Below are 24,939 nucleotides of genomic sequence, written 5' to 3'. Positions count from 1 at the left end.
ATTACAGTCAAAACGAACAAATGAGAGCTATTTAAATCAAGGCGGCTTGATTTCAGAAATACTGCCGAGGGAAAAAAGCAAGACCCAGAATGATGTGTAGAACATGACACCATTTTTATAAAACACAATGTTAAAATACCTTGTATAATGCTCTTTAATAAACAATACATAAAACACAAACAACATCATACAGTTCCAGACACATATCTGTGTGCAAATGTCTTCTGGGACACCTGGAAGGATGCAGGCCAAACCCATGCAGTTGGTGGAATACTGAGGAGTCTCTGGAGGACAGCGGAGGCAAGGAAACCAAGATGGGGGTGGGTTAAAGGGAACATTAATTTCATCTGCAGTGCTTTAAATTTTTAAATGGAGAAAAATAAAGGAGGCACCTGTGCAATTAGAACAACACAGGGGTCCGGCAAGGGCAGGAGTCCCAGGTCTGCCTTCTGACTGTCGCGGGGTGTGGGGTGATGGGGGCAGGTGCACAGGCAGGCAGGCTGTGTTCTGGGAGGGGTTTGTTATTCCTCCTGCAGGATATTTGACCAGGTGCCTGGGCACAGCCTCACGTGGGTGTGAAGGTGAGGCGGGCCGCTGGAGTCACTGGCCAGCCCCAGCCTTCTTCCATTTGGTAAGCCTTTGCTGAGCACCTAGGAGAACGCTATAAAAGGGAGCACACTGGGCTGCACCGTGCAAGCCTACAAGCCTTGTGCTCACCCAGCTCCAGACCCAAGAAAGTGCCCGGAGGCAGAGACAGAAACATCAGCGGTTTACAGCTTACACGTCTGAAGCAAGGTCCAGGACATGGCGGCGGCCTTGGCTCCCGGGCGGGAGGGGTGGTTACCAGTTACAGGCAAAACTGACATCAGGTGGGCTCATCAGTTACCAGGGAAACCAGGAGTCGGTCACACCCCGCACCGCCCCTTTGATAAGCTATCAAGGCACAGGTGTTCTGATCTAAAGGTTACTAAATCACTAAGCTGGGGTCTGGGGCAAGTTTGCAGGAAGGTCAGTGAGGTGAGCAGGGTGGAGGTGAAGCGGGCACTGGTCGAGCAGGGGGGATACAGAAAGCAAGAGGACAGCCATCCTGGGAGGAAGGGACATCAGGGACAATTAGTTGCTGTCACACCCTTCAGCATATTACCAAGCCTGTGGAGCAGATGTCGTCCACTCACCTGGTTCTAGCTTCCGGCGCCAGGACATTATGGAGGCCGGAAGGGAGAGGGTGGAGGAAGCAAAGCAGGCAGGGGTGAGCCTGGCTGAGGGGCAGATGCGGTGGCCAGTGCAGGACACACGAGGCCACCCGCAGCACCAAGCTGGTGGCACAGTTGGTCAGGTAGGGGAGGTCTCTGGGTTCTGCTGCCCCGAGCCAACCCGCTTCCTGTGCTGGTGCGGACGGAGCCAGGAGGTGTTGGCCGGGCCCCGGAGCAGTTCAAGGTGGCTCTGCGGCAAGTCTGCAACGCAGATTCACAGGTGGGGCTGGCAGATTTAGCCAGCTCAGGATGCCAGTTCATTTTGAATTTCAGATAAATGAGAAATACTTTTTCTGTATAAGCATGTCCGTTTCCATTCGCTGTTTATCTGGGATTCAAATTGAATTGAGTGTCCTGGACTTTATCTGGAAACCATACAAGGTGAGGGTTTTACGGGGCCTTGCCAGGCTGTGGAGAGTTCTGGAGCCCCAGCGGGGACCGATGTGAGCTTAAGGCAAATATGAGGCCATGCAGGCTCGTTCTGGTCCAGGACAGAGATCTTGAGACCAGGAGCCACAGGGGTCTGCAGGGCAGGCAGCAAAGCAGAGGCCTAGGCGGAGGCCACAGACCCGACTCTTCACTGCCTCTGGGTGGGGGGTGCACAGTGACTTAAACTGCCCTGCACACTGCCCCTCCTCCCCAACGACCAGAAGCCAATGCAGCGGAGAGGAGCAGAGAAGGGAGGCCCAGGCGTATTTTTCCCCAGAGACTGAGCTTTCCCCAAGATCCGTTTAAAGAATCTCTAAGAAGTATGTTTTAGTTCTGACAGTTTATTTTTACTGCTAAGCTGCACGTAAGCCCTAGGGAACACCTGGTTACATGCAGACCCCGCATCTTCCATGCTCATCGGGGCACAGCCAGAGTGGCTTGTGACCCTGTTCCCCCTGCTCACAGTAGATATCCCGGGGCTTTGCCGTCTCCGTTCTCCCTGTGGATCGCTGTCTCCTGTCCCTGAGTGGCCTGCCCTCCCAGCAGCATGGCTGGGATCCATATTCCACAGCCTAGACATCTTCCCCACTCTCGGGGTTTATGGAAGCTTGGGGCCTCATAAAGTTCAAAGTCTGCAGCAACAATAAAGAAGCTTGGCTTGGGCCACAGGGCACTCCCAGCCACACAAAGGGGTGTTGCGGGCTGGCAGAGGAGAACCCCAGGCTGGCCCAAGCAGCCCTGTGGGGCCCTGCCTCGCGTCCAGCCTCCCAGGCCCTTCTCTTCATACCCACTGGGAACCCCTCTGGGCTCAAGATGCGGGGGAATTGACATCTCTGGGTTGTGTGCTTGGGGGCCCTGCAGACTTGGGGGTGAAGACAAAAATGTGTGCTTCAGTGGAAACTGTTGTTTACACACTGCACTTCCTTGCGGTTATCTGGGTCTACCTTTTTTTAAGTTGAGGTAGAACCGATGTACAGTATTACGTAAGTCTCAGGTGTACAGCACGGTGATGCACAACTTTTAAAGGTTATATCCCTTTTATGTTATTATAAAATATTGGCTGTATTCCCTGGGTTGTACAATATGCCCTTGTAGCTTATTTATTTTATACAAAGTAGTTTGTACCTCTCAATCTGATTCTAGCCTTTTATCGGCTCTTTCACAAGCTGCAAGCTGGCCTGTCCAAGAGGCTCAGTGATTTTACCCGCCCCCAACCCCGCCGCGGGAGAACTCATTCTGCCTCTTTTCACATCCTCATTTCAATATTCCTGATCAAGTTCCTGATTCTCTTTTGAACTGGCTGTAACAGTGGTCTGCTTCCTTCTCTGATGAGCAAGTAGAGCAAAGTCTTTAACACTTGTCCATATTTATACCTGAATGAGAACTATGATTTCACCTACTTCCGGAAACTGTCTCTGAACAGGGGTTAGACGAGCTGAGTTCAGGGATCAGTACTACAGTTACTTTGTGACCTTCGGAAGATCGCTCATCTGAAAAGGAGGCTGGCGAGGCTGGGGGAGGACTCGCACAAACGGGTCTCCTGGAGCTCGGCGCTCAGGCCCCGCCCCCGCCCCGCCCCGAGGGCCCGCCCCCAGGCCCTCAGCTACAAAGGTTGGGCGGCCAGGGCGCCAGGTCAGAGCGCTTAACCGGGAGTCCAGCCGGAATCTGGTAGGGGCGGGGCAGCCGCGCCGCGCAGTCCCTATTGGCCGCCGGGCGGCGGTGGGGGCGGGCCCCGGCCTGCGATTGGCCAGTGGCCGGGCCGCCGGGCCACGCGAGCGCTGCAGCGTCATGGAGGCCGCGGGGCCCGTGACCCGGACGGCGGCGCGGCGGCGGGATCGGCGGCTGCGGGCATCGGCGACCCTGGAGGAGCAGCGGGAGCGGCGGCCGGGCAGGCGGCGGCCGAGGAGAAGGTGGGCGGGAGAATCGGCGGCCCAGTCCAGCCGCCGGAGTCGGTGGGCGCCCGGTCCAGGCCCCGGGAGGCGCGCGCTGGGCGATCAGGGCGCAGGACAGTGGTCTCCGGCCCTCACGTCCCCTGTCCGCCGCGGGCCCTGCCCGCCTTACCGCACCGCATAGCAGCAGGCACGGACCAGGTCTGGTACCGCGGTGCGACCCCAGAAGCAGCGGGCCCGGGAATCCTGGCCCCGCGTGCGGGAAGCCCCAGCGTCCTCATCTGCGAAATGGGTCGATCATGCCCACCTCCCTGGCCGTGGGTCTGCGCAGAGGATCCTAGCGTGGCACCTGTAATTACTCAGTGGAGGCCAGCGGGTGTAATTAGCTTTATTCATGCTCACACTGGGCAGGAAAGGCGCGGTGCCTGACGCAGAGAACATCTAAACTGGGTCTTTAGGGAGAAGCAGGATTTCAGTAGGAGAATGAAGAGAAGGGTGTTCAGTTTGAGGGAACAGAAGGAGCAAAGGCACGTTTCCATAGTTTGTATTAAAAAATCTAAGTCAGAGAACATCTCCCTCTCCATGACACATGGGGCCTGGTCCGTTTGCTTCTAAGTATTCTTTCTCTTTGCCCTTTTATTAAAAAGAAAATTTTAACTCCCTCTTTGCTCAGAATTGAAGACGGACCAAGAAGCAGTCTTTCGAGAAGTGGTCAGTTTTACCCCCAACCCGTTGCCAGGTGAGAAGGATGCAGGCTCTGAACAGTCTCCGTTTTCACTCTGGGGGCTTGGGCGCAGGGCTTCCCCTGCTACCCCACATCCCATCTCAAACTCTGTTATGAATCCCATGATTTCCACTGATTCCTCTGTTTCCCTCCTCTGACCAGACAGATATTATGACAAGGACACCACTAAGCCCATCAGCTTTTACTTGTCTTCCCTGGAGGAACTCTTGGCGTGGACACCTGACGTGGAGGAAGGCTTTAACGTGGCCTTGGGGCCCCCTGAGTGTCGTCAGCCTCCTCTGAGCAGCGGGAGGCCCCGGACCTTGATATGTCACGACATGATGGGCGGGTACCTGGATGACAAGTGAGCCTATTGCGAGGGCATCGCCTGGTGGGAGGGAAGTGGGGTGGGAGGATGCCATGTGGCAGAGCACTGGATGGGGAGTCAGGAGACTGGGCTACCAGGCCAGACTGCCACCAACTGGGAGAGGAAGCCTGGCCTCAGTATTTCATCTGTAAGAAGAGGGGGCTGGATTAGGCGATAGTTTACGCCTCTTTAAGCTCTGAAATTGTTTGATTTTGGGGGCTTGCCTACACTTGAAGTCTTAGGCTGGTGGGGGCACTGTAGCAAGGACCCCCTTCAGACTGCCTGGCCTGGAAGCTTGGTTCTTCAGCTGATTTCTTTTCTTCATCTTCCTCACTCTGATTCCATCGTGGCCCCAGGGCTCTGGAGTTGTTCCACCCTCTCCCACCCTAGCCAGGAGCATTTCCTCCAGAGTTGCTGTGGGCTCAGCTTACAGATCTTAAGCGTCTATGAAACAGTCTTAGACGTGGTGATGGGACGGCTCGAGTCAGAGCCGGCCATCAAGGGACAGAGATAGTGAGGGTCCAGCACATGTGGTTGTCAACCCCAACCTTACACACGCAGGACGTGTCCTGGAGAGACTGCTGACCTCAGAACAGAGCAGGACCCCAGGCACTTGGAGCTCTGCGTGAGCCCTTCCCCACCTCTTTCCTTCTGTCCTGCGTTCCTCTGTTTGTTGAGGCTGAACACGCTCAGTCCGTGGGTTCCGATGGCAGATACCTGCACGGCCTGGGGAAAACGTTTCCCCTAAGATGAGCCCTCTTGACCTCAGGGCTGTGGCTTTGTCCTACCTCTCCCCCCAGTCGCTAGCCCGCTTGCAGGTAGTGTCGACTGGACGGTACTGAAGAGAAACCTCACTCTCGGTTGCCCTCTCTACTTTCAGGTGGCTGTGTCCGTGTTCTGTTTGCTGGGTTCTCACCTGGTCCTCTCTCCTCGCCCAGGTTTATTCAGGGCTCAGCTGCACAGACCCCGTACTCCTTCTACCACTGGCAGTACATCGACATCTTTGTGTACTTCAGCCATCACACGGTCACCATCCCTCCAGTCGGCTGGACCAACGCCGCCCACAGGCATGGGGTCTGCGTGCTGGGTGAGCGCCGAGGACTCGCCTCCGGTTAGCCAGACTCATTGGCACACCTGCCGGGCTTTGGCTGCTGCTTCATGGGTAGAGCTCCTTACCTGCCTTGATGGGTTAGGACAGGCAAAGGCGAACTTGTTCTGGAAAGGACCAGATAGTAAACATTTTCCGCATTCCAGGCCCCTGGATCACTATCGGAACTGCCAGTGAGACAGGGGCGGCCACAGACAACAGACAAACAAGTGGCTGTGATCTAGTAAAACTTTTTACAGAAAGAGGTGGGGGCTGGATGCCGGCCATAGGCTGTCACCCCCTGGGAAGAGCCCACTTCTCCAGCTTTCTCCTGCATCCAGACCGTTTATCCCTTTGTCTGACACTGATTTCGGGGCCCTTCCCCCATGGCATCTGATTCGCTTGGTATCAGGGGACACTGAAAATTCGAATATCTAACCGGTTTGCAGGTGGTGCTGAGGCTGCTGGTGCAGGAATGCACCTCAGGAACTGCTGGGTCGGAGGGGACGCGATCCCCCAGGCTGACTCGTTGCTCTCCTGTCCCGTCCCACAGGGACTTTCATCACTGAGTGGCAAAAAGGGAAGCAGCTGTGCGAGGCCTTCCTGGCTGGGGACGAGCGCTCCCGCCAGGCAGTGGCAGACCAGCTGGTCCTGATGGCCCAGTTTTTCCGATTCGATGGCTGGCTGATCAACATTGAAAACTCCCTGAGTGTGAGCACGCCCTTCTCCCTGAACCCGTCCCGCCTGGCCCGGGGGCCGCCTGGTGACCCTCCACCGTGCCCCTCGGCCTCCCCAGGCTGTCCCCCATCACGATCGCACTTCCTGATCGCCAGTGAGCGCCGGCTCCGGCGTCTCCGTTACTCCGCAGGGAGACGGACGTTCTCCAGCTGAGCCTTGCTTCTCCGGCTCCTCTGAGGCGATTCTCTCCTCCTCCTCCACCTCTGCTTTGCTTGGGCTGCATGTGTGGTTTCCTCCCTCCCCTTCACGTTTTATCTTTTCCCAATTGCCGTGTCCATGTCCTTCCTGCTTCAGAAAGGAAGGGAAGTCGTGCATCTGGCTGGACCCTCTGCCGGCGCCTATGGGGTTGAGGGGCTTCCAGGACCATGGCTTTTTGGTGGACCTGTTTGCTCCTGGGGTTAAGTGTCCTGTATGTCCTGTGCCAGGCACATCTCACAACAGGCCTCTCTGGGCCTCACAGAGGGTCTGTCTCTGCCCCTCTCTCCAGCTGGCCGCCGTGGGAAACCTGCCCCATTTCCTCCGGTACCTGACCGCCCGGCTGCACCAGCAGGTCCCGAGGGGCCTGGTGCTCTGGTATGACAGCGTGGTGAGCAGTGGGCAGCTCAAATGGCAGGATGAGCTAAACGAGCAGAACAGGTGAGCCTGAGGGAGGGCAGCCGGGGCCCCGGGGCAGGGGCGGGAGCTCCCTCTGCCTCCTGGAGGCCTTGTGGACACCGCTGCCTCGGGTGAAACGAGGGAGAAGGCGCAGCCATCTGATCCTTGACCCCCACCAGACGGAACTAGCACCTTGTCGGCCCTGCTGTGCCCGGGGTTCTGTGCTGCAGTCTGTGGGCTGAGTCCCTGCTCCTTGGGAGCAGACTCCACCCGGTCCTGGAGGCAGCCTGCAATCCGAGAGCTGAGTAGATGCAAGTGTTTGGGGGAGAAGGTGGAGATGGACTGGGCTTCATGCCGGCCCTTGCCGCCCCCAGGGTCTTCTTCGATTCCTGCGACGGCTTCTTCACCAACTATAACTGGCGGGAGGAGCATCTGGAGCGGATGCTGGGGCAGGCGGGGGAGCGCCTGGCCGACGTGTACGTGGGTGTGGACGTGTTCGCCCGGGGGAGCGTCGTTGGGGGCCGGTTCGACACGGACAAGGTGGGTGGTGGCCTTGGAGGCCGGGAGGTGGTGGCAGTGGCCTGCATGCCCCCGGGGGGCCTGGTTTTCTTGGAGACCTTTCATCCCCTGCTGCCCCTCAAGAGAAAGAGATAGCCGTGATTCTCCCCGAGGGGAAAATCGGGCACCAGAAACAAGCTGTGCCCTAAATCCTAACTCCAGCCTATCCCTGCAGTCAGATGGTGAAACTTCCACCCAGGTGTAATGGACAAAGCGCCTGTCCCCACCGCTGGTGTCCTCTGGTCCTCTGCAGCTTTACTTCCCTTTGGAGGAAGGACACTGAGCTAGCATTTCAAACCGTCGCAGAGTTGCCTCAGGGCTCAGGACTGAGGTGACCACGGCAGTTTGGGGAACTGCTGGCTTGATAACTAGCGAGGTTTTCCTGGCAAGGCAAGGCGTGTTGGCAGTGAGAAAAGAGAAGAGGGGGTTGCGGGGGGCTGCTGCGCCTGGTGTGGGATAAACAGGGAAGCAGCCTGTCCCGAGGCTGTCAATCCTGCCCTTCCCTGGTGCCGCTGGGACGTTCTCAACTCATTAATTAAGCTTTAAATGAATAAATTAATCCAGTAACTGAAGATTCTCTCTGCCTCCTCTGAATCTGATAGTATAATGCGCGGTGCAGTGAGAGAGAAGTGTAGCCCGTGGGCCCCCACGTGTAGACCCCTGCCCCCGCTGACAGTGGCCTCCGCGCCTGGCGCCCTCTTCTGGTCAGCCGCGGAACTGCAGGGGTGAGCCCTAGAAGCCCCGTGCGGAGCTGGGGCCCCGCCTCCTCTTTCCAGGCGGCACTCCCCTCAGCCATCCCCCCAGCCCCAGGCCAGCTGTCCGCGCATGGACGCCGGTTGGGCCCCAGTGTGCCCTGGTTGCTGGGGCGGGGCACCTCCCTGACTGTTGTCTCCCTAGTCCCTGGAGCTGATCCGGAAGCACGGGTTCTCCGCGGCTCTGTTTGCACCTGGCTGGGTGTATGAGTGTTTGGAGAAGGCGGATTTCTTCCAGAACCAGGACAAGTGAGTCCTGCACGTCCCGGGGCCAGTGGCAGGGAGGGTCTCAGGTGATTTCCCCGGCTTCTGGCCTTGTTTCCCCCACCCCTGGAGTTAAGGGTGGTTAAGGCAGGGAGGGTGAGGGGCTCAGCCACCTGGGCTGCTCCTGGGGGTCCTGGAGACCAGTCACTCAGGGAAGATGAAGGCTGGGGACCCTGAGGGATCCCTTCCTGCAGACTTGCAGTGGGAGAGCTGTGGTCACTTGGGAGGGGATGCAGGAAAGCTTGAGTCATGAGACCGAGTTTGAGGTGCCCCGTGGACCTGAGCGGCTGCACCCTTGCGTTTCTCTGCAGGTTCTGGAGTTTGCTGGAACACTATCTGCCCACGCATAGCATCTGCTCCTTACCCTTTGTCACTTCCTTCTGCCTGGGCATGGGGACTCGAAGAGTCTGCTATGGCCAGGTATGTGGTTCCCGCGCTGGGGGGCCCGGGGCTTCCTTGATGTGCTGAATCTTGATGAAGGGGCTGCCTTCTCGCCGCGTCTTTGGGGCTCACCTGGGACAGGTGGGAGGGGCCTCAGGGATGCCTCTTCCTCCAGGAGGAGGCCGTGGGGCCCTGGTACCACCCGAGCGCCCAGGAGATCCAGCCCCTGTTTGGAGAGCACAGGCTGGAAGGGGACGGACGGGGCTGGGTGAAGACGCACTGCTGCCTGGCGGATGCCTGGAACGGAGGCAGCTCTCTGCTAATCCGGGGGGTGATTCCGCCCGAGGTTGGAAACGTGGCTGTGAGGTAGGTGAGTGAGTGGGGCCAAGACGTGGGGCCCCTCAGCTTCTCCCGCCATCCATGTCGGTTGCTTAACTGGGCAGATGGGCAGCAGCGGCCAGAATGAGGACAGAGCTGGAATTTTGTTTTCTTTTATGAAGAACATGCAACACAGTTTATTTACCCTCTTTGCTACTTCGAAGTGTCCAGGAGAGCCAGCTTTCTGCATGCTGCTGTGCAGGCACCCTCCAGGCATTCTCATCCTGCAGATCTGAGGTCGTCCTCACCGAGCAGCCCAATCCCCTCCCTGTTCCTGGAGGGAGGTTGGCGGACGTGATCTGGCACATCTCCTGCTTCTCGGCAGTGTCCCCTGCAGCTTCTCAATGGGGACCTTCCTCCTCCAGGTTATTCTCCCTGCAGGTCCCAGTGCCGCCCAAGATCTTCCTGTCCCTGGTGTACAAGTTAGAAGGGCCTTCAGCTGTGGGGGTGGCTTTGGAGCTCACCACAGGCGATGCAGGCAGCTGTCACATTGGAGGCATCATGATGCTGAACGGTGAGGTGATGCGGTTGGAGGAGTCTAGAAGACTCACAGAATGTGTGGGGAGCTGGGGTTGGCAGTGTCCCTGTGGTCCAGGCCAGGACGGGGAGGTTCCTCTCTCAGCCAGAACCTCTGGGCTGCAGCCCGGCAGCGTGGGGTTGGACATGTGCTCCTGCGGCAGGTTTCCCGCCAGCCGTGCCCTGACAGGGAGGATGTTCGCGAAGATGGGGAGAGCCAGTCCTGGGCATCTGTCCCCGAGGCCTCGGCCCATCAGGCCACCAGGGAGTCTTGCTGGCCCCCCTGGGCTCCCTGCTCAGTGCGATTTCCTTCGCATTTTCCTTGTTTAAGTCCCGTGTCTCTTTCCCCAGCAGAAATGAGCTCAAGGCACAGCCCCCGACCCCTCCGGGTGCCCCCGACCAAGCTGGCCAGATGGGTGGGCCGCTGTGGCCAGGAGCTCAGTGGGGGCTGGGTCCAGCGGTGAGTCCCTCTCCTTCCTGTGGAGTCCCCAGCAGGGCACGGCCACACTGTGGTGGGGGGATTGAGGGATGGAGGGGCCTTGGGCTGACCCCCAGGTTTCAGACAGCTGAATAGCACAAGCCCCAGATGCTCACTGGAAGGGCCACTGACCACAGAGTCCCCTGAGGGGAGGACCACCCCCTGGCTCGGGGCCTCTGTGAGCAGCCAGCCTGAAGGCGCCGAGCTGAGGCTCCTAGTGACTGGCCTCTGTTTGCCTCTCCCAGCTGCTATGAGGTCAGTCTGCGGGGCTGCCTCCTGCAGGACCTCTTCGTTAGTTTCTCGCGGCCTCCAGGCAGCCAGGAGGAGGAGAACTTCACCTGTCGCCTTGGAGAGATCCAGGTATGGTGTCCCAGGGACCTGGCTGGGGCCGGGCTGGTGTGTCTGTCCCATGCAGACGAGGCGGGGCACCCACCAGCTCCCTCCTGTGGCCCAGAGGTGCCGGCGAGTGGGAAGTGGCAGGGCCCGGAGCCCTTCAAGCTCCTTGGGCCTCTGGGTGGTGCTGAGTCTTCTGTCTCCCGCCAGGTGGTGGATGCCAACAGCCTGCTGTCCCCGCTGCCCCAGGTGCAGGCCATGACCGTCTCCCACGTGCGCTGGCAGGCCGCCGCCTCCGAGGGCGAGGGCCGCCCTGCTGGGCTCCGGCTGAGCTGTACTCTGCACTGGTCCTACCTCCTCCCCCACGTCCGCTGCTTCCGGGTCCACTGCTGCCGAGGGACAGGAGGGGGCTCTCCGGGCAGGGGCCTGTCGGAGCCAGAGAAGCCCACGTTCCTGGGCCTGGCTTTTATCAACCGGTATCGGATCGTGGACTTGGCAGTGGCGCCTGCAGGGCCTGGGCCGGGACGGCCGGGTGGAGTTCCTGGTAGAGCCTGTCCCCAAGGAGGGGTTTCTGGTGCCGCGGGCCGAGTGGGGCAGGGCAGCCATGCTCTACTCCATGCCCCGCACATGAGCCAACATTAAAGCACCGTCTCCACCTCCAGGCTGAGGCTTCCTAGCGCTGGGCCCCACGCGGTGTGTGGGGGAGCTGGGCCCCAGAGCTGGGGCTGTGCTGCTCCTGGGGTGTGGTGATAGGACAACCAAGCAGTCTGTTTACTGGGTTGAGGGACCCCCCTCCTTTTGTCTAATCCCTCTCCGTAGTATACAGTTCCCAGGTACAAGTGAAAAGATTTGGGGAAGTTTAGTCTAGAAAATCCCATAAAGGATACCTCCTAATAGGGTGAGACATGCTTATGCTGAAACAGTGACTCCTTCGCTCCCGAAGGTGGAGTGATTAGGAACAAGCCTGTGCTGGGAGGGCCTTGGAGCAGGCCCTAGACAGTTCCCAGGGGGGCACTGAGATACAGGGGCCCCGAAGGGGGCACAGAGTTGGGGTGGGGGTGCAGGAACAGTGGCCCCGCAGGTACCAGGAGGGGGTGCCTGGGGAGCCCTCTTCCCCAGGAGTGGGAACTCAGGGCCAGGCTGTGCCAGGTCACATCCTACCCTGTATGGGGTGGGCACGCGGGCCAGACCACCTCATGTCCTGGCTTTCCCAGTTTAACTGTCGCCCTGAGCCAGAGCCACTGGGGCGTTCCCATCAGCCCTGTGTCCTGCTTCATCTCTTCCGGGTCGTAGGCAGGAGCAAGGCTGTCCCAGCTCAGGCAGCAGGGGCCCTGGACAGGGCCTAGGAAGGCCCTCCCGCTGCACCCAGCAGCCCTTGGCCCTGTGGGTGCTCTGGGCCGCTCCTTCCCTCTCGCCCTTCCGCTCAGCAGATCCCCTGAGCAAGTGTTAGCCCGGAGCATCACGTTGCGGGGACAGTGGCCCTCCTTTCTCCTGCCTGAGCTGAGGCTGCCCAGTGGCTCTGCACGGGGAGGATGGGGGTAAGGGAGCCGGGCCCCTCCAGCTGCACAGCTCCTGTTCTCCAGCTACAGAGCCCCCCCACCACCACCATTAACGCCTTGGCCACTGTGATGGCTTCCTGGCAGGGCGGGGAGCATCTCTCGACCCTGCAACTTTGGGTAACCCTGCTCCCCTCCCCTCTGCAGGCCTGAGCAGGCTCTGCTGTGACCCTTTGACAAAGGCTGTCAGCACCTCATGTTTGAGGTCTCACCCCCAGACCTCATAGGCCAACGATAGGGGTTGCCTTCTCGATCCTCTTGTCCTCCCCGTGCTCCGAGATGTGGACAGGCACTAAGGGCCAGGACGCTGGCGTGACGTCCCAGCTGGAGGTCACACCCAAGGGCTGGCCTGTACCAGCTGGGGGCCAGAGGACTTGATTTTACGCTGCAGTGAGGCGAGAGGCCGCCAGGCGGCAGTGCAGCCGCACCGCCTCCGTCTTGGTCCTCGGAATTCGGAGAGGAATTGGAAGGGGGTGGGACAGAGGGAGTCTCCTTCCGGGGCCCGCGTTTGCCTCGGTCTCCACCGGCCCTGCTTCCCAAGTGCCTACGTGCCCCTTTCACAGCTCGAGGCAGGAACGCACGTTCCACGTCTTTCCTAATTTTGGAATGTTTTACTCTTCATGTGCCACACGTGTGGCCTAGCTCAGTCCCAGGACGGGACCAGGTTTGCCCAGGGGCGAGGTGGGGGGAGGTAGCTCCCGCAGGACAGGAGGACACCGCGCTGTCTGACCGCACAGGTGTCCCAGCACTGCCCCCCATCCGGGTCTCCCTGTGAATCATCAGGGGACTGTTGGGGTCGGGGGCCTCCAGCATGAGCCGCTGCCACGGGGAACCGCTCTCCCGAGGTCTTCTGGAATGCTCTGAGCCTCTCCCACTTTGAACTGGGGTGGGGGCTCCTGGCGCCCCCACCGCCCGAGTCTCCAGAGGTGGGAGTCCGGCAGGCGCAGCGCAGCTGTAATGCCTGCCGCTCTGACTTCAGAAGGGCACTTTTTTTTAAAGTGCTGGTTCTCTAAATATTTTATGCAGAGGAGGGAAAATTTATAGTGGCAATTATTTTCTCACAGTCTGGTGAGCAAGCGATTAGAAGGAAGGGGTTTAGCAGAGCGTGGCGTGCGCGGGATCGCAGACCCAGCTCCCCGAGAGCAGCGTCCTCAGTCCCGCCGACAGAAAGGCTCGTAGGCAGGAAAATTAATATGTCGGCATTTAAGCCTGTGCCCCTCTGGTGTGTGTAATCGCTCTGAAATAAATTATCCGACGCTGTGAAAAATGAAGAACGCACGTCTCCGTGAGGCGCGTGGCGGGCAGCGCGGCGCGGGTGTGGAACCCGCCCCCCTACCTCCTACCCGCAGCCCCCAGCCCAAGGCTCTCAAGCTCCCGGTTCGGATTCTGCTGCTGCCCTTCCCAGCTCTCCCTCCTCTTCTAGGGGGTCGAGGATGGCGGCCACTCTCCCCTACCCGACCCCTCCAGGGCTGGGGACTCACCCGGGGAAGGAGCAGTGGACTTACCTTCAGGCAGCGCTGTTCCTCGCGACGAACAGGCCGGCCGGGCGCTCTGGCATTCAGGTGCCTGCCCCGCGGCTCGGGGCTGGGGGTTGGGGGCTGCGTGCGGTCAGGCCCCTCCCGGCGCACGTGCGGAGCAGCCACCACTCAGCAGCCGGGGCAGGGGGAGCCCTTCTGCCAGTAACTTCGCAGACGTTCCCCGCAGGTAGACAGGGTAAGGTCGCGCGGAGCAGGCGCGAGCCCTGCCTCCAGACTCCTGGGTCAGGGTGAGGGGAGACGACAGTCCGGAGGAGAGGCCAGGGGCTCTGGAATCTCTCCTAGAAGGGCCTTTCGACTCCCCCCTGGATTCGTGGGAGAAGTTGCCTGTCCTTGGCCCAACCCCTCTGGGCGTCCCGTGCCCTCCACCCTCTGTCCCTCGGAGCTGGCAAATCAAAAAGAGTTGTCCTGGTTTGAAGAAAGAAATCTTTATTAATAATCTTAATAATAATAATAATACTGTTGATTTGGATGGTCACACCTTGGAAGCATACAGAATGGTAAGAAAGGAAGCCTGGGGCCTGGCTGCAGTCCTGGGGTGGGAGGGGCGGGAGGGCGCGGGGCAGGGGCGGAGCTGCTGCAAGAAACGGGTCCGGAGCGGCCGAGGGCGGGGTGGGGGGGGAAGGGGGCTGTACAGAGGACGAAGCCGGAGGCAGGGCGGGGCTATGTACACCCGGAATAGAAAAGGACTCATCCCAGTAGCTTCAGGAGCTGATGCTGAATATAAAGTGAGGTGTATTTTTTTTTTTTTAAGTTTCATGAGACAGTGGAGCCATGTTGGGAGCCTACATCTTTTGTTATTAATTAATTAATTTATTTTGGCTGCTTACCCTCCTCCAGCTCTCCCTGCCTGGCCAGGGGCTCTTCCCCGCTGCCTACCGTCTGCTGCCCCCACCACCCCAGGACCTAACCCGGGAGCAGGGGAGGGGTCTGCAGACCACCCAGGCCTGCCCCCACCCCTCACTCTCCCTACTCTGACCCATAGCCGTCCCGACCCATAGCACCGTGACCCCAGCCTCGCCATGCAGCCAGGCGCCGGCCGGTCCTGTCCCTCTGCTCCCCCGCAGGACCAGGCTCCGCAGCGTGAGGCCAGCCTTCCCTCCCCTGGACCAGGCCCAGGGCCTCTGCCAGAAAGGGAACAGGAAACCAGTCAGAGCAAGTCGTGGGCCCCAAGACCCCCACCTGCCCACGCTCTTAGGCTCTTAGGTGCAAGGACCTGAGCCTGGCTGGGCCACCGGGAGTCCCCTAGTGTGGAACGAGGGGGCCTGGGTGCCCCACAGTTCTGGAAACACATCAGCCCTTGGCGTTGGGGTCGGCCCCCTGAGCTGCTGGCCCAATGGCATCCAGAGGCTGCAGACTCCTCCTCGGGTATGCAGGACATGGTGCTGGCTGTGCTGGCTGTGCAGCAGGAGGGGTAGCTGGGGCCCGGAGCGCGAGACACGGGGTCACAGGCATGGCCGAAGCCCCGGGATGAAAAGCTGTCCCCCTCCCTGCACCTGCCAGCCCAGCCCAGCAGTCCCTCCACTGGCAACCAAGGTCAAGTCCACTGGCCACTCTTCCGCTCAGGCCTGTGGCCGCTCGCCACCACCTCCACACAGCCCACTGGGCCCCACACTGCCGCGGAGAGGGGCCGGAAGGAAGACACGGTAGAAAACAGAGGCCCTCCGCTCCCGCCCCCTCCTGCCAGCACCGCGGGAGGCTGAGGGCCGCGGACGTGCTCCCTCGCTGGCTGCTGCGGGCTGCTGTGCGACAGTCATGGGCTCGCGGACTCGGACGTAGTAGATGCTTCTCGGTTTGGTTGGTGGTTTTGTTGCTTGGATCTGAACATCTTTTTTTGTTTTGTTTTTTTGTTTTGTGATTTTTTTGTGTTTTTTTGTTTTTGCCCTTCACGGTCCGAGAAGGAAACGGCGGAAGCTTTCACTACAACAGAAACAGAAAGGCAGGACTTGCAGTTTGACAGAAGCAATGGCCAAGTGTGCCATGGGGGCAGCGGGACCTGGGACCCCCAGGGTGCTGGGCAGGTGCCCCCCCCCCCAAACTGGCCCCACTCCCAGCTCTCAGCAGCCCCCTCATCTTGCATAAGTGAATTCACTGCGGGTCTCAGGCCTCCAGGGCAGACAGAGCTCGGCCTGTGGGGGCAGAAGTGGCGGCAGGAGTAGAGAAACCGCAGTGATCCCTGCTGGCGAATGGAGCTGCGGGATCTAAGAGCTCGGTGGGCAGGGCCTGGCTGCTTCGGGCGGGACAAGGGCAGAGGTTGGGGCGTAGGGTGTGGACGGTATTGGGGGCTTGGAATGAGGCAGCTCAGCAGGTGCCCTGGGAAGTGGACAAGAGCCAGCCAGACCCTGGGCGTAACCTGTCCACTCCACCAGTAAGGAGCCCACGGGCCGGCAGAGTGGGTGGACGATCGTGTGGGGGCTGGCGGGGACCCACACCCTCTAGGTGGCCGTCTGTCCCTGGGAGCCTCACTCTGGTGCGGAGACAAGGGCCTCCTCAGCCTGTGCCACCTTTTCCTGTAACGGAGGTGGTGGGTGCACGTGGCAGGGCCCTGGCCTGTCTGGGTGGACTCTTCCAGAAGCTCCTTTGCTGTCTCAGCTTTCCCTGCAGGCCCCAGAGCCCTGCGGCAGAGCTAAGCCCGAGCCTCTCAGGACGGGAGGCGGACACTGAGCACTGTCCCGCCAGGAAGGCCCGAGGACAGGCATCGCCTCTCCTGTTCCCTCGCTCAGGCTCCCTCTTTGCAAATGTACCCTGATAAGAGGGCGTTTCGAGCTCAGGGAAGGGGAGGCAGAGCTGTTCTCAAGGGCAAACCGAGGTGCCGGGCTGGCAGGGACCCCATCTCAGGACTGTGGCCAGAGGGGAGAGGCCTGATGGCGGTGGGGCAGACGGGCTGAGGCGCTCCAGGGCTGGTCTGCTTTCGGGCTCTGGGGCAGGGAAATTTCTTCCTGCACTTTGATTTCCTACAACACAGGCTGAGGCCCCTCTGGGGCTGGTGTGGCTTCTCCACGACTTGTGACAACTTCAGCCGGAAACGTCAATAAAATTCAATCAGAAACGTTACTTTAACTGGGTGGGGACGAGCTGGGCAGACTCAGCTGCTCCTGTGACTAGGCGGGTGACGGTTGGGAGAGGACTGTCGAGGCTGGGAGCCCAACAGCTGGTGCAGGAGGGAGCCCCTCGCTCTCCGAACCCCAGGGGAGGGACTGGGGCTGTGGCCCAGACTGGCTGGGGTGGCTTCCTGGGAAGGCAGGGCCGGGTCTTCTGTAGCCCAGGGGATGGGCAATATTGCTATTTCTCGGGGAGGGGTCTCCGGCCCCGCCTAGCCCCTCCCACTCTGTGCATGCCGTACCTGAAATGGCTTGGGGGGACACAATGTCAACAAAGTCAAAATAGGAACCAAGGTTTCAGACATACAGGGGTGACTAGGGTCAAAGACACACACGCCATCGTGGGGGGAGACCAGCTGGCCAGAGGTAAAACCTATGGACTTAGAGTCGCGGAGGTCAGCGGCGCGTGTCGCTGACCGGGGGGGCGCACTGTCCTCCTGGTGGCTGTGCCTGGTTTTGGACTGCTGGGTTTGGTGTGTACTAGGCAGTCAGTGTGAATGCTGTTAGGGGCTGGGCCTCTTGCTAGTAGGGGGTGAAGCGGCTGTACCCTCCTCGGCAGAGGCTAGCCTGCAACATCAAAGATGAAAAACAGCCAATCAGTACCGCCTTTTGGGAGGGGGGAAAAAGCAAAAAGAAAAAAAAAGTAAGGAAAAAAAAAGAAACCGCTTAATCCCGTTTTCTGCCCCCCTTCTGGTCTGTCCCGGGGAGCATGGCTGTGTGCTGTCTTGGAAGCAGGAGGGGCCCTGGGCCTATTTCGGACATGGTGGTCTCGAGGCCAGGAGGATGCTGGGGCCACCAGGCATGTTTCTGGGTAACAGGGTTTGAGATGTCTCTGGGCCACACTCTTGGCTCAGGCCTGGCCCTTCCCTGCCCCCCTTGCTAGGTCGTCTGGGGCTGAGGGAGTTCTGAGTGAGCCCTGCCTCCTCAGCGCCCAGTGGGGCTGCAGGGGACGGGACTCATCCCTCCAGACACCCAGACCCGGGAGGCTGGAGGGGCCTCCCGTCAGGGTTCCTGGGCCTTTGGCTCCACCAGGAGGGGCTGTGTCTGCACATCCAGCTCCAAGGGGCCTTCTGGGGTCCCTGCACCTCCTCCATCCTGCCGGGGGAGGACAGGTCTTTGGCACCCTCGCTCTCCCATCCCCTGAGCTCCCCTGGGTTAGGGGAGGCCTGCACCGGAACCTCCCACCCTACCCACCAATTTCTCCAGAAAAGGAAGGAAGTGGCAAGTGCCAAAGAAGAAAAGTTGGGGGGAAAAAATGGAAAAATCTTAAAAAAAAAACAAAACCTCAAAACAGAAGAGAGAACCCTCTGAGAATTAATGAGAGCTTTTAGCTAGCAGCTGCGTGGAGGGCCGGGCTGATCCTGGAGCCAAGGGGCCTGCAGGCCATAGCTTCAGGGCCTCCATCTGGGAGTGGGTGTGGCCCCCTAGACGCCTGTGCCCAGTGGCACCCAGCAGTCACCGCAAGCTGCTTGGGATGTCTGAGGCTCGTTAAAAAAAAAAACAAAAAACCCAAAACCCAAAACAAAACAAAACAAAAATCAGGAAGCAGTAATTAAAACCAAGGGAGGTAGAAAAAAAATCCAGGTCATTTCTGAACCTCCTCCCTCTTTACGCCCCCCAAAAATGTTTTCATCTTTGATGCTGGATGCCAAGCTAGCTAAAAACCGACATTAACACCCCCTGGGGCTGGGGACCAGGTGGGCCTGGGAGGTTGGTGTCCGCTGGAAGCAGATCTCAGGGTAGAAAGTGAATTGGGCTGTATGTGTTGACAGCTGGACACACACACACACACACACACCCCTCCGGCCTCAGCAAGCCCGTCAGGAGTGTGCTCCCTGCACCCCCCGAAACTAGCGGGCAGAGGCCCCAACTTCCCAGGAGAGGGCCTGCAGCCCCAGCCGGGAGGCACTGAGGGGCCACAGAGCAGGGGCCTGGGAGAGGAACAGCGGGGAGGCCTTGTTCCCACCTTGACGTGAGGAAAGGTACGCAAGGGTGACAGGACACAGAGGGATCGTGGCGCAGACACACCCACACGAGGAAGAGCGGAAGCCCTGCCTGCCCGGGGGCCTCTGCCCGGGAGGTCTGGTCTGGTTTTCCTGGTGGGGGGAATGGTGGGCCCGGACTGATTTTAGTTACAGGGCCCAGAAAGCCACACCAGGACGCTTCCCAGACGACTGGTGGTCATCACTGGGCAGCTGGCCATCTGGGCAGACCTGTCTCCCTCTAACTCCATGAGGGCGCAAAGAGGCAAGTCCTCCCCACAACTCAAACCCAGGCCTTGGTCCTTCCAGGCACCAGGCTGACGTTGGGGTCACTCCTCTAAGGGCCTGACCGCGTCCCCTTCTCACCGCAGTCGGCACAGGGGCAGCCCGGCCCCAGCCTCCTTACCATGGTTCCAATGCTGTAGGTCGCCGCGGGGCCAATGGTGTGGTGATAGGGGTCAGCAGCCGCGTAGACTCTGCCGTAACTGGGGAGGGGAGCACACGGAGTGGGTGTGAGAGGTGACGGAGCAGGTGAGGGGTGGCAGCAGGTCTCCGGCTTCCTCCCAGACGGCACCCCAAGGCCCCTCCCTCCTTCCTGCCTGTTGGGAGGGAAGTGTGGGGAACACAGCCGGCCACCCTTGGATCACATCCAGCACGTGCTGACCCTGAGTGCTGGCCGGCGGTGCACCTAACAAAACCCCCAGGCACGGGACGCAGCATGAGGCTGAGACGAAGGCGCCCCCTGCCACTGGGAGGGCGGGCCAGGCAGTCCCCAGGCCACAGCAACGGCTGCCCTCCATGAAGCGCCCACTGCCTGCGCACCGTGCACCGTGCACAGGGGCCTGCATACTTCCCCACGCAAGAGCTCTGCGACCAACAGACCGGGTGCCCACAGGGCAAGGTGCAAGGCCAGGCCACGCCACCCCCACTGAGGGCCTGCCCTCAAAACAAAAAAGAACCACCTTCTGGCCTCTGGGTGTGCTCACAGCCCGCAGAGGCTGCTGCCCCCGAGTGGCTCACACCACGCCCCTCTGCCCCTCCTCGAGGCTGAAGGGTTTCAGACCTGGGAGCCGAGAAGGGTCAGAGGCCTGCCCAGCGGCAGAATCAGAGGTCCCTAGTAACCCTTCTCACTTGGGGCCTGCAGAGCACGGGGAGGGAGGTCAGGCCTCCAAGTTGGGCATCTGAGGAGCTGTCTGCTACCCAAGAACTGGGGTGTCCCACGGCCTCCCCTGCCGTGCAGGCAGGAAGTGATTACAGAAGAGGGCTTGCTGGCTTGGGGTCTCCCAGCTCACCTGCTCTCCTCTGTTCAGGCCCTGTGTCCACCAGGAGGAGGCACCGCCAGGTCCTGAGCTGGGGGTAAGGCTTCCTGTCTATCTGAACCCAGCCCTATGGACCGTCCACTCCTCCGCGCCCCTGCCCCGCTCTCCCTGCCCCGCTCTCCCCGCCCCGCTCTCCACCCCTGCAGGTACCTGTCGCTGTAGGCGGCCGCCGCTGCTGCTGCTGGCTGAGCGTATCTGTAGGCGGCATAGCCTCCCTGCAGTGTGGGGGGGACACGGCACACAGGCTTAGTGGGGCAGATACAGCCTTTCAACCCGCACTATGGCCAAGCGAGGGGTAACTGGTGAAGGCCTGGGAGCTCCTGGCTTCTGGTCTAGTGGAGGTCTGGGGGCTGCAGACTATCAACTGGCATGTGTCCATTCACCATTCATTCATTCATTCGTGCGTCCATTTGTGCACTCGGCACACACGGGTGCGCGCCAATTACACATCTCACTGTGTTCAAAGCCTGGACACAAAGGAGGTGCTCAGAGGCCTGCCGCCAGGCCAGCTGCGCCCCTGACTTTGATGCTGGCGAAGCCACGGATGCTGCCCTGGACCCTGGGACGGGTCAGGTGCAAAGGGCATTAACTCAGACCACGTCTCAGCCCTGGCAGGAACGGCTCGTTGAATTACAGGTGACCGCCCAGGATGGAAGTGAGGCCTTGTGTGGGGTGGGGGTTGTCCGCAGGGCTCCGAGCTAGAGGAGGTGGTGAGTGCCGCCCCACGAAGGGAGAGAGAAGAGACAGGACTCATCAAGGGGTCCGCCCTGGAGCCCCTGCCTCTTAGTCTCTCTCTGGGCCTTTGCAATGGACAAGGGGTGCCCTCGGGGACTCATTCAGTGACCCCGATGTGGTTAGGGAGATGAAGGAGTCACCTACTGCCCCCGTCACAGCACCTTGTGAAATCACAGCACCTTGTGAAATGACGACGTGCCTGGCTCATCCAGCTTCTGGGGGCTCTATTATTGCTCCCACCCAAGCACCAATAAGCCAGGTTTCGCACTGTGCTGAGGTCACCCTCTTGGGTTCCCAGGATGGGAGGGGGTGGGGGGGCAGGGAGAGGAGACGCTGACTGTTCACTGACACACATGAAACGCCTGATTCCACCCTCCCCCTCCTGGGGGCTGCACTTACATAAATCTCAGCACCATAAAAGCCATCCTGATACACGACCCTGGAAGCAAACGGACAAGAAAGTGGTGGGAACGCTGGAGAGGCGGGGTAGGCCGGCTCCGGAGTCTGCTGAGCAGGGAGGGGGCAGGGTGCCGTCCCTGCCCACGGGACTGGCATTTTAACAAGCGTTTGCTCCAGGGCCCTGTTTCGGTATAACAATAAAGTAACACCCTTGCTGGTCAGCTCCTTTCTCCCACAAACCCAGGGGCCCACAGGCCCACCTTGCTTACCCCCCCCAGCTCCACCCCACGCCGCTGTCCCGCCATCAGGGGTCAAGGGCACTGGACTCCAGGGAATGGACCAGGGAGGGCTTAGAGAAGGTCCACTGAGCTCCAGGGCCGACCACGACCCATGAAAGCATGGGACGAGGTCCTGGGGTGGAAACGTCCCCCGCATGCCAGTGACCCTGGGATCCCGTGGCAGGGTGGAGGTGGGGGTACTGAAATGGAGGTGACTGCAGGGTGAAGGTTGGGGTTCCCCAGCTCCCCCCGCAGTTCTGGGAAGGCTGCCTAGCCCCTCTGGCTGCCCCAGGCCTCCCTCCCCACGCCCCTGGGCCTTTCTCCAAGCCTCCCTCCCTGTGCCCCCCAGGTACTCACGCTCCGTAAGTCGGGATGGGGGGCGGAGGCGGCGCAGCCCGAAACGTATTATACACGGCCCGGCCCCGGCCCCGTAGGTGCGCGCCCCTGTAGGCAACGGCTGTGCCGGTGGTGGGGTAGGGGAACCCCGTCACTGCAGGAAAAGGGGCCCCGAAAGGAGACAGGGTGAGAGGGAATGCTTGAAAGGAGGGCAAGCAGGAGGGCTGGAGCCTGACCGCAGCCTCACGAGACACGCCCTACCAACCACGCCTCCTGCCTGGCCACACCCGCCTGGCCACGCCCACGCCCGACCACGCCTCTACCTGCCACACCCACCCGACTACGTGCCTGCCTAGCCACGCCCCTGGCCGCGTCTCCCTAGGCCAGGGCCTCCCACCCAGGACGACCTGGCCGTTGACGGCCCAACACCCGGCCAGGCTCGCCCCAGCCCCGCTGCGCTGCTCAACTTTACCTGCATAGAATTCAGGCCCGTAGACTGCGCCTACCACCGGGTTTAGCTTCCAGCCTAGAAGAGAAGCAAAGAAACCAATCAGTCTTCCCCAGTCTCTCCCCACCTCACGCTATGCCTGGGACCCCCAGAGACTGCAGGCTGAGCCCCATGGGGACATTCTGAGGGCGTGGCCGCTGCGGAGGACCAGCGGGACCCCTCCCTCGGCAGTCAGGGTGGATGGATGAGACAGGAGAACAGACCCTGGGCCCCGCTTGGGAAGCTGCAGCCGCAGTGGCCGAGGGCCCTCTGCTCCCTAATGAACAGGGACCCAGCCACTCCCCCCATCATCTGGTGTCTTGATTCTTTTCAAATTGCACTCTTCCCTAGCCTGCCCAGGGGCTTCCCCTGCCCCAGGGCACCAGCCCCAGCAGCTTGGGGTCTGCACTGACTACAGAAGAGCACTAGGAAGGAAGGTGGGACGCACTGCAGACCCCCAGTTGGGATGGGGGTGCTGGTGGCCTGCATGCTTTAGCGTCTGACAGCCCAAAGGTGGGAGCTGTCTTGTGTGGCGCCTGGCTGCCTTCCAGGTGGGTCAGGGCTGCCAGCAAGTGCGTGGCCTTAGCCGGCCACCTCTTCCACCTCCTGTCCATCCATCTGGGGCTGACGGAGCTCCTGAGGGGCTCCCTTTCCCTGTGTTGAGTCCTGCTCTCACTATCCTGTGTCTGTCTTTCCCCAAAGCAGCTGGTGGGAGGGCTGCCCTGGGAGGAGGTGGGGAGGAAGGGCCTTGGGATTCGGAGGAATGAGGAAGACAGCTGGCATTTCCAGAGCACTTTACCGCATGTTCTAGACCCACCACCGAGGTAGATGTTGTGCCCTCTCATTTTACAGGGGAGCAAATAGAGGCTCAGGGAGGCATAGCAGCCTCGAATCACAGGGCCGATGAGTGGCAGAGCCAGATTCCAGCCAGAGTCAAACCAGCAGTGGGATTCTAGACCCAGGGTCCTGGCCATTCGCTGACCCCCAGCCTCCCCTTCTCTGCAGGTGGGACGGCTGCTCCAAGGCTGGTCTTCCTCTCCCACGAGGGACCCAGGTGCAAGGGCAAAGTCCTGCTCCCACCTGTGGCTCTGGGGGTGGAAACCAGCTGGCTGAGCCCCAAGTGGTCAGGGAGTGAAGGCGGGTGGGCTCATTTGATCAGGCCCAGCCCTGGCCCCTCAGCTTCCCCGGGTCTCATCCCTGCAGCCCACCCCAGGCCCAGCTCTGTGTCCCTTTTCAGTGTGTGAGGATCCAGCTGTGATCCCCAAACCCAGATTCTAACAGCCCCACTACTGGGCATGTGGCTGGTGGCTGGGAGGCGTCCAGGATGGAGTTTCTGGGGCCTTGCTCCTCCCGGGGCGCTTCTCCACACTGGAGAGGAGACTGTGTGCTGCCTCACATCCCTGGTCCACTATCCCACAAGCAGCCCAGATGTCTGTGCTGAATGTTACTGCTGGGCCTCTGTGATCTTCTATAAATGCCAGGTCAGGAGGGAGGAAAGGCTCCAGTCCCAAGAACTGAGTCTTCTGAGTGAAAATCCGTGATGGAACAGAGTCCTGGAGGCAATGACCCAGTTCCGTCCAGCAGCCCTCCTGGGTCCAGCCTGAGAGGGTGCACTTCCGCCTCTGATGGCCCTGGCACCTCTCTCTGCCACTTCTGGAATCCTAGGTGCATCCGCCAGTTGTTCTGGCCCCGTGAAACCACCTGGGACCCCACATGACAGAGGCAGCCTGAGACCCATCTGGGTGGGTCCTTTGTTTCTTTGGCAAATAGTAACACCTAGTCACACCTGTGAGCTTGTTTCCTGCAGCAGAAACTTCTGCCCCTAGACTGACTGATGAATCTGAGCCCTCTGGAGCGTTCACAAAGTCAAGCTGCACCTTTAGTCACCAAAGCCCATGAGCTCGGCTTCACTGCCACCTGCAGGGGGCCCAGGGCCAGCCCACTGCAGCCCTGGTTGCTCTCTCTCAGGCCAGTGAAGATGTTTAAATGAAATGGTTGTTGCTGCAGAAATGAGCAGAGTGATGTCTTGATTCTTTTCAAATCCCCCTCCCCAGACTCCCTGCCGTTCAACCGGCATGGGTTCCGTGCCCATTCCCCGCTAAGAATGCGGTTGTTCAGGGATGGATTCCCTTCTGAATCCTATGTTCACCCAGAAAGCAGGGGCGCGTGGCTCTCGGGAGAGGAGTGGGCAGCCCTCATGATCACCCTGACCCTGTCAAAATGTCTACCTCTTCCTTTCCTGTGCCAAGCACCAGGTCACAGAAGTCACCCCCAGCATGCGCTGCAGACAGGTGCAAAGCAGGGACCCCCAGATTTTCAGAAAGAACTTGAGCTCTGACAGTCCTCAAAAAAGCAGGATGGGAGTGACAATCTAGTCTAAACAGGGACGGGCCGGAGCCCTAGCCCTGCCCTAGGAGGTCAGACAGGGAGGCCCAGCTGGCAGGTCAGGAGACAGATCCGCTCACTGTCC

At 60.3% G+C, this 24,939-nt stretch overlaps 2 protein-coding genes across 6 annotated transcripts in view; one reads left to right on the top strand and one right to left on the bottom strand.

The window, feature by feature from the left end:
* The first annotated feature begins 3,320 nt into the window (after positions 1–3,320).
* Positions 3,321–11,402, top strand: ENGASE (endo-beta-N-acetylglucosaminidase). The gene is given in 16 exon segments (XM_032456696.1): positions 3,321–3,526; positions 3,528–3,592; positions 4,245–4,310; positions 4,458–4,659; positions 5,601–5,749; positions 6,303–6,460; positions 6,975–7,123; positions 7,456–7,621; positions 8,537–8,640; positions 8,967–9,075; positions 9,212–9,402; positions 9,780–9,928; positions 10,285–10,390; positions 10,654–10,768; positions 10,952–11,257; positions 11,259–11,402. Coding segments are annotated over 16 exon segments (2,205 nt in total). The 5' UTR covers positions 3,321–3,470; the 3' UTR covers positions 11,373–11,402.
* Positions 11,403–14,241: 2,839 nt separating this feature from the next.
* The window catches only part of RBFOX3 (RNA binding fox-1 homolog 3), a 346,648-nt gene continuing 335,950 nt past the window's right edge, over positions 14,242–24,939 (bottom strand). For 2 of the 5 annotated variants that reach the window (XM_032456692.1, XM_032456689.1), the window contains 6 exons: positions 22,455–22,508; positions 22,004–22,136; positions 21,369–21,549; positions 20,385–20,449; positions 19,322–19,400; positions 14,242–17,500 (listed from right to left, as the gene is read on the bottom strand). In XM_032456692.1, coding sequence (XP_032312583.1) covers positions 17,456–17,500; positions 19,322–19,400; positions 20,385–20,449; positions 21,369–21,549; positions 22,004–22,136; positions 22,455–22,508 — 557 coding nt within the window. In that variant the 3' untranslated portion in view covers positions 14,242–17,455. The remainder of the gene's footprint in view (positions 17,501–19,321; positions 19,401–20,384; positions 20,450–21,368; positions 21,550–22,003; positions 22,137–22,454; positions 22,509–24,939) is intronic. The other 3 variants (XM_032456690.1, XM_032456691.1, XM_032456693.1) reach the window with 2 other exon arrangements.

The sequence above is a fragment of the Camelus ferus genome, chromosome 16 (genome assembly GCF_009834535.1).
Source record: "Camelus ferus isolate YT-003-E chromosome 16, BCGSAC_Cfer_1.0, whole genome shotgun sequence".
NCBI classification, from domain to species: domain Eukaryota; kingdom Metazoa; phylum Chordata; class Mammalia; order Artiodactyla; family Camelidae; genus Camelus; species Camelus ferus.
The sequence above is the reverse complement of the archived record's forward strand: the minus strand, read 5'-3'. Positions and strand labels throughout refer to the sequence as shown.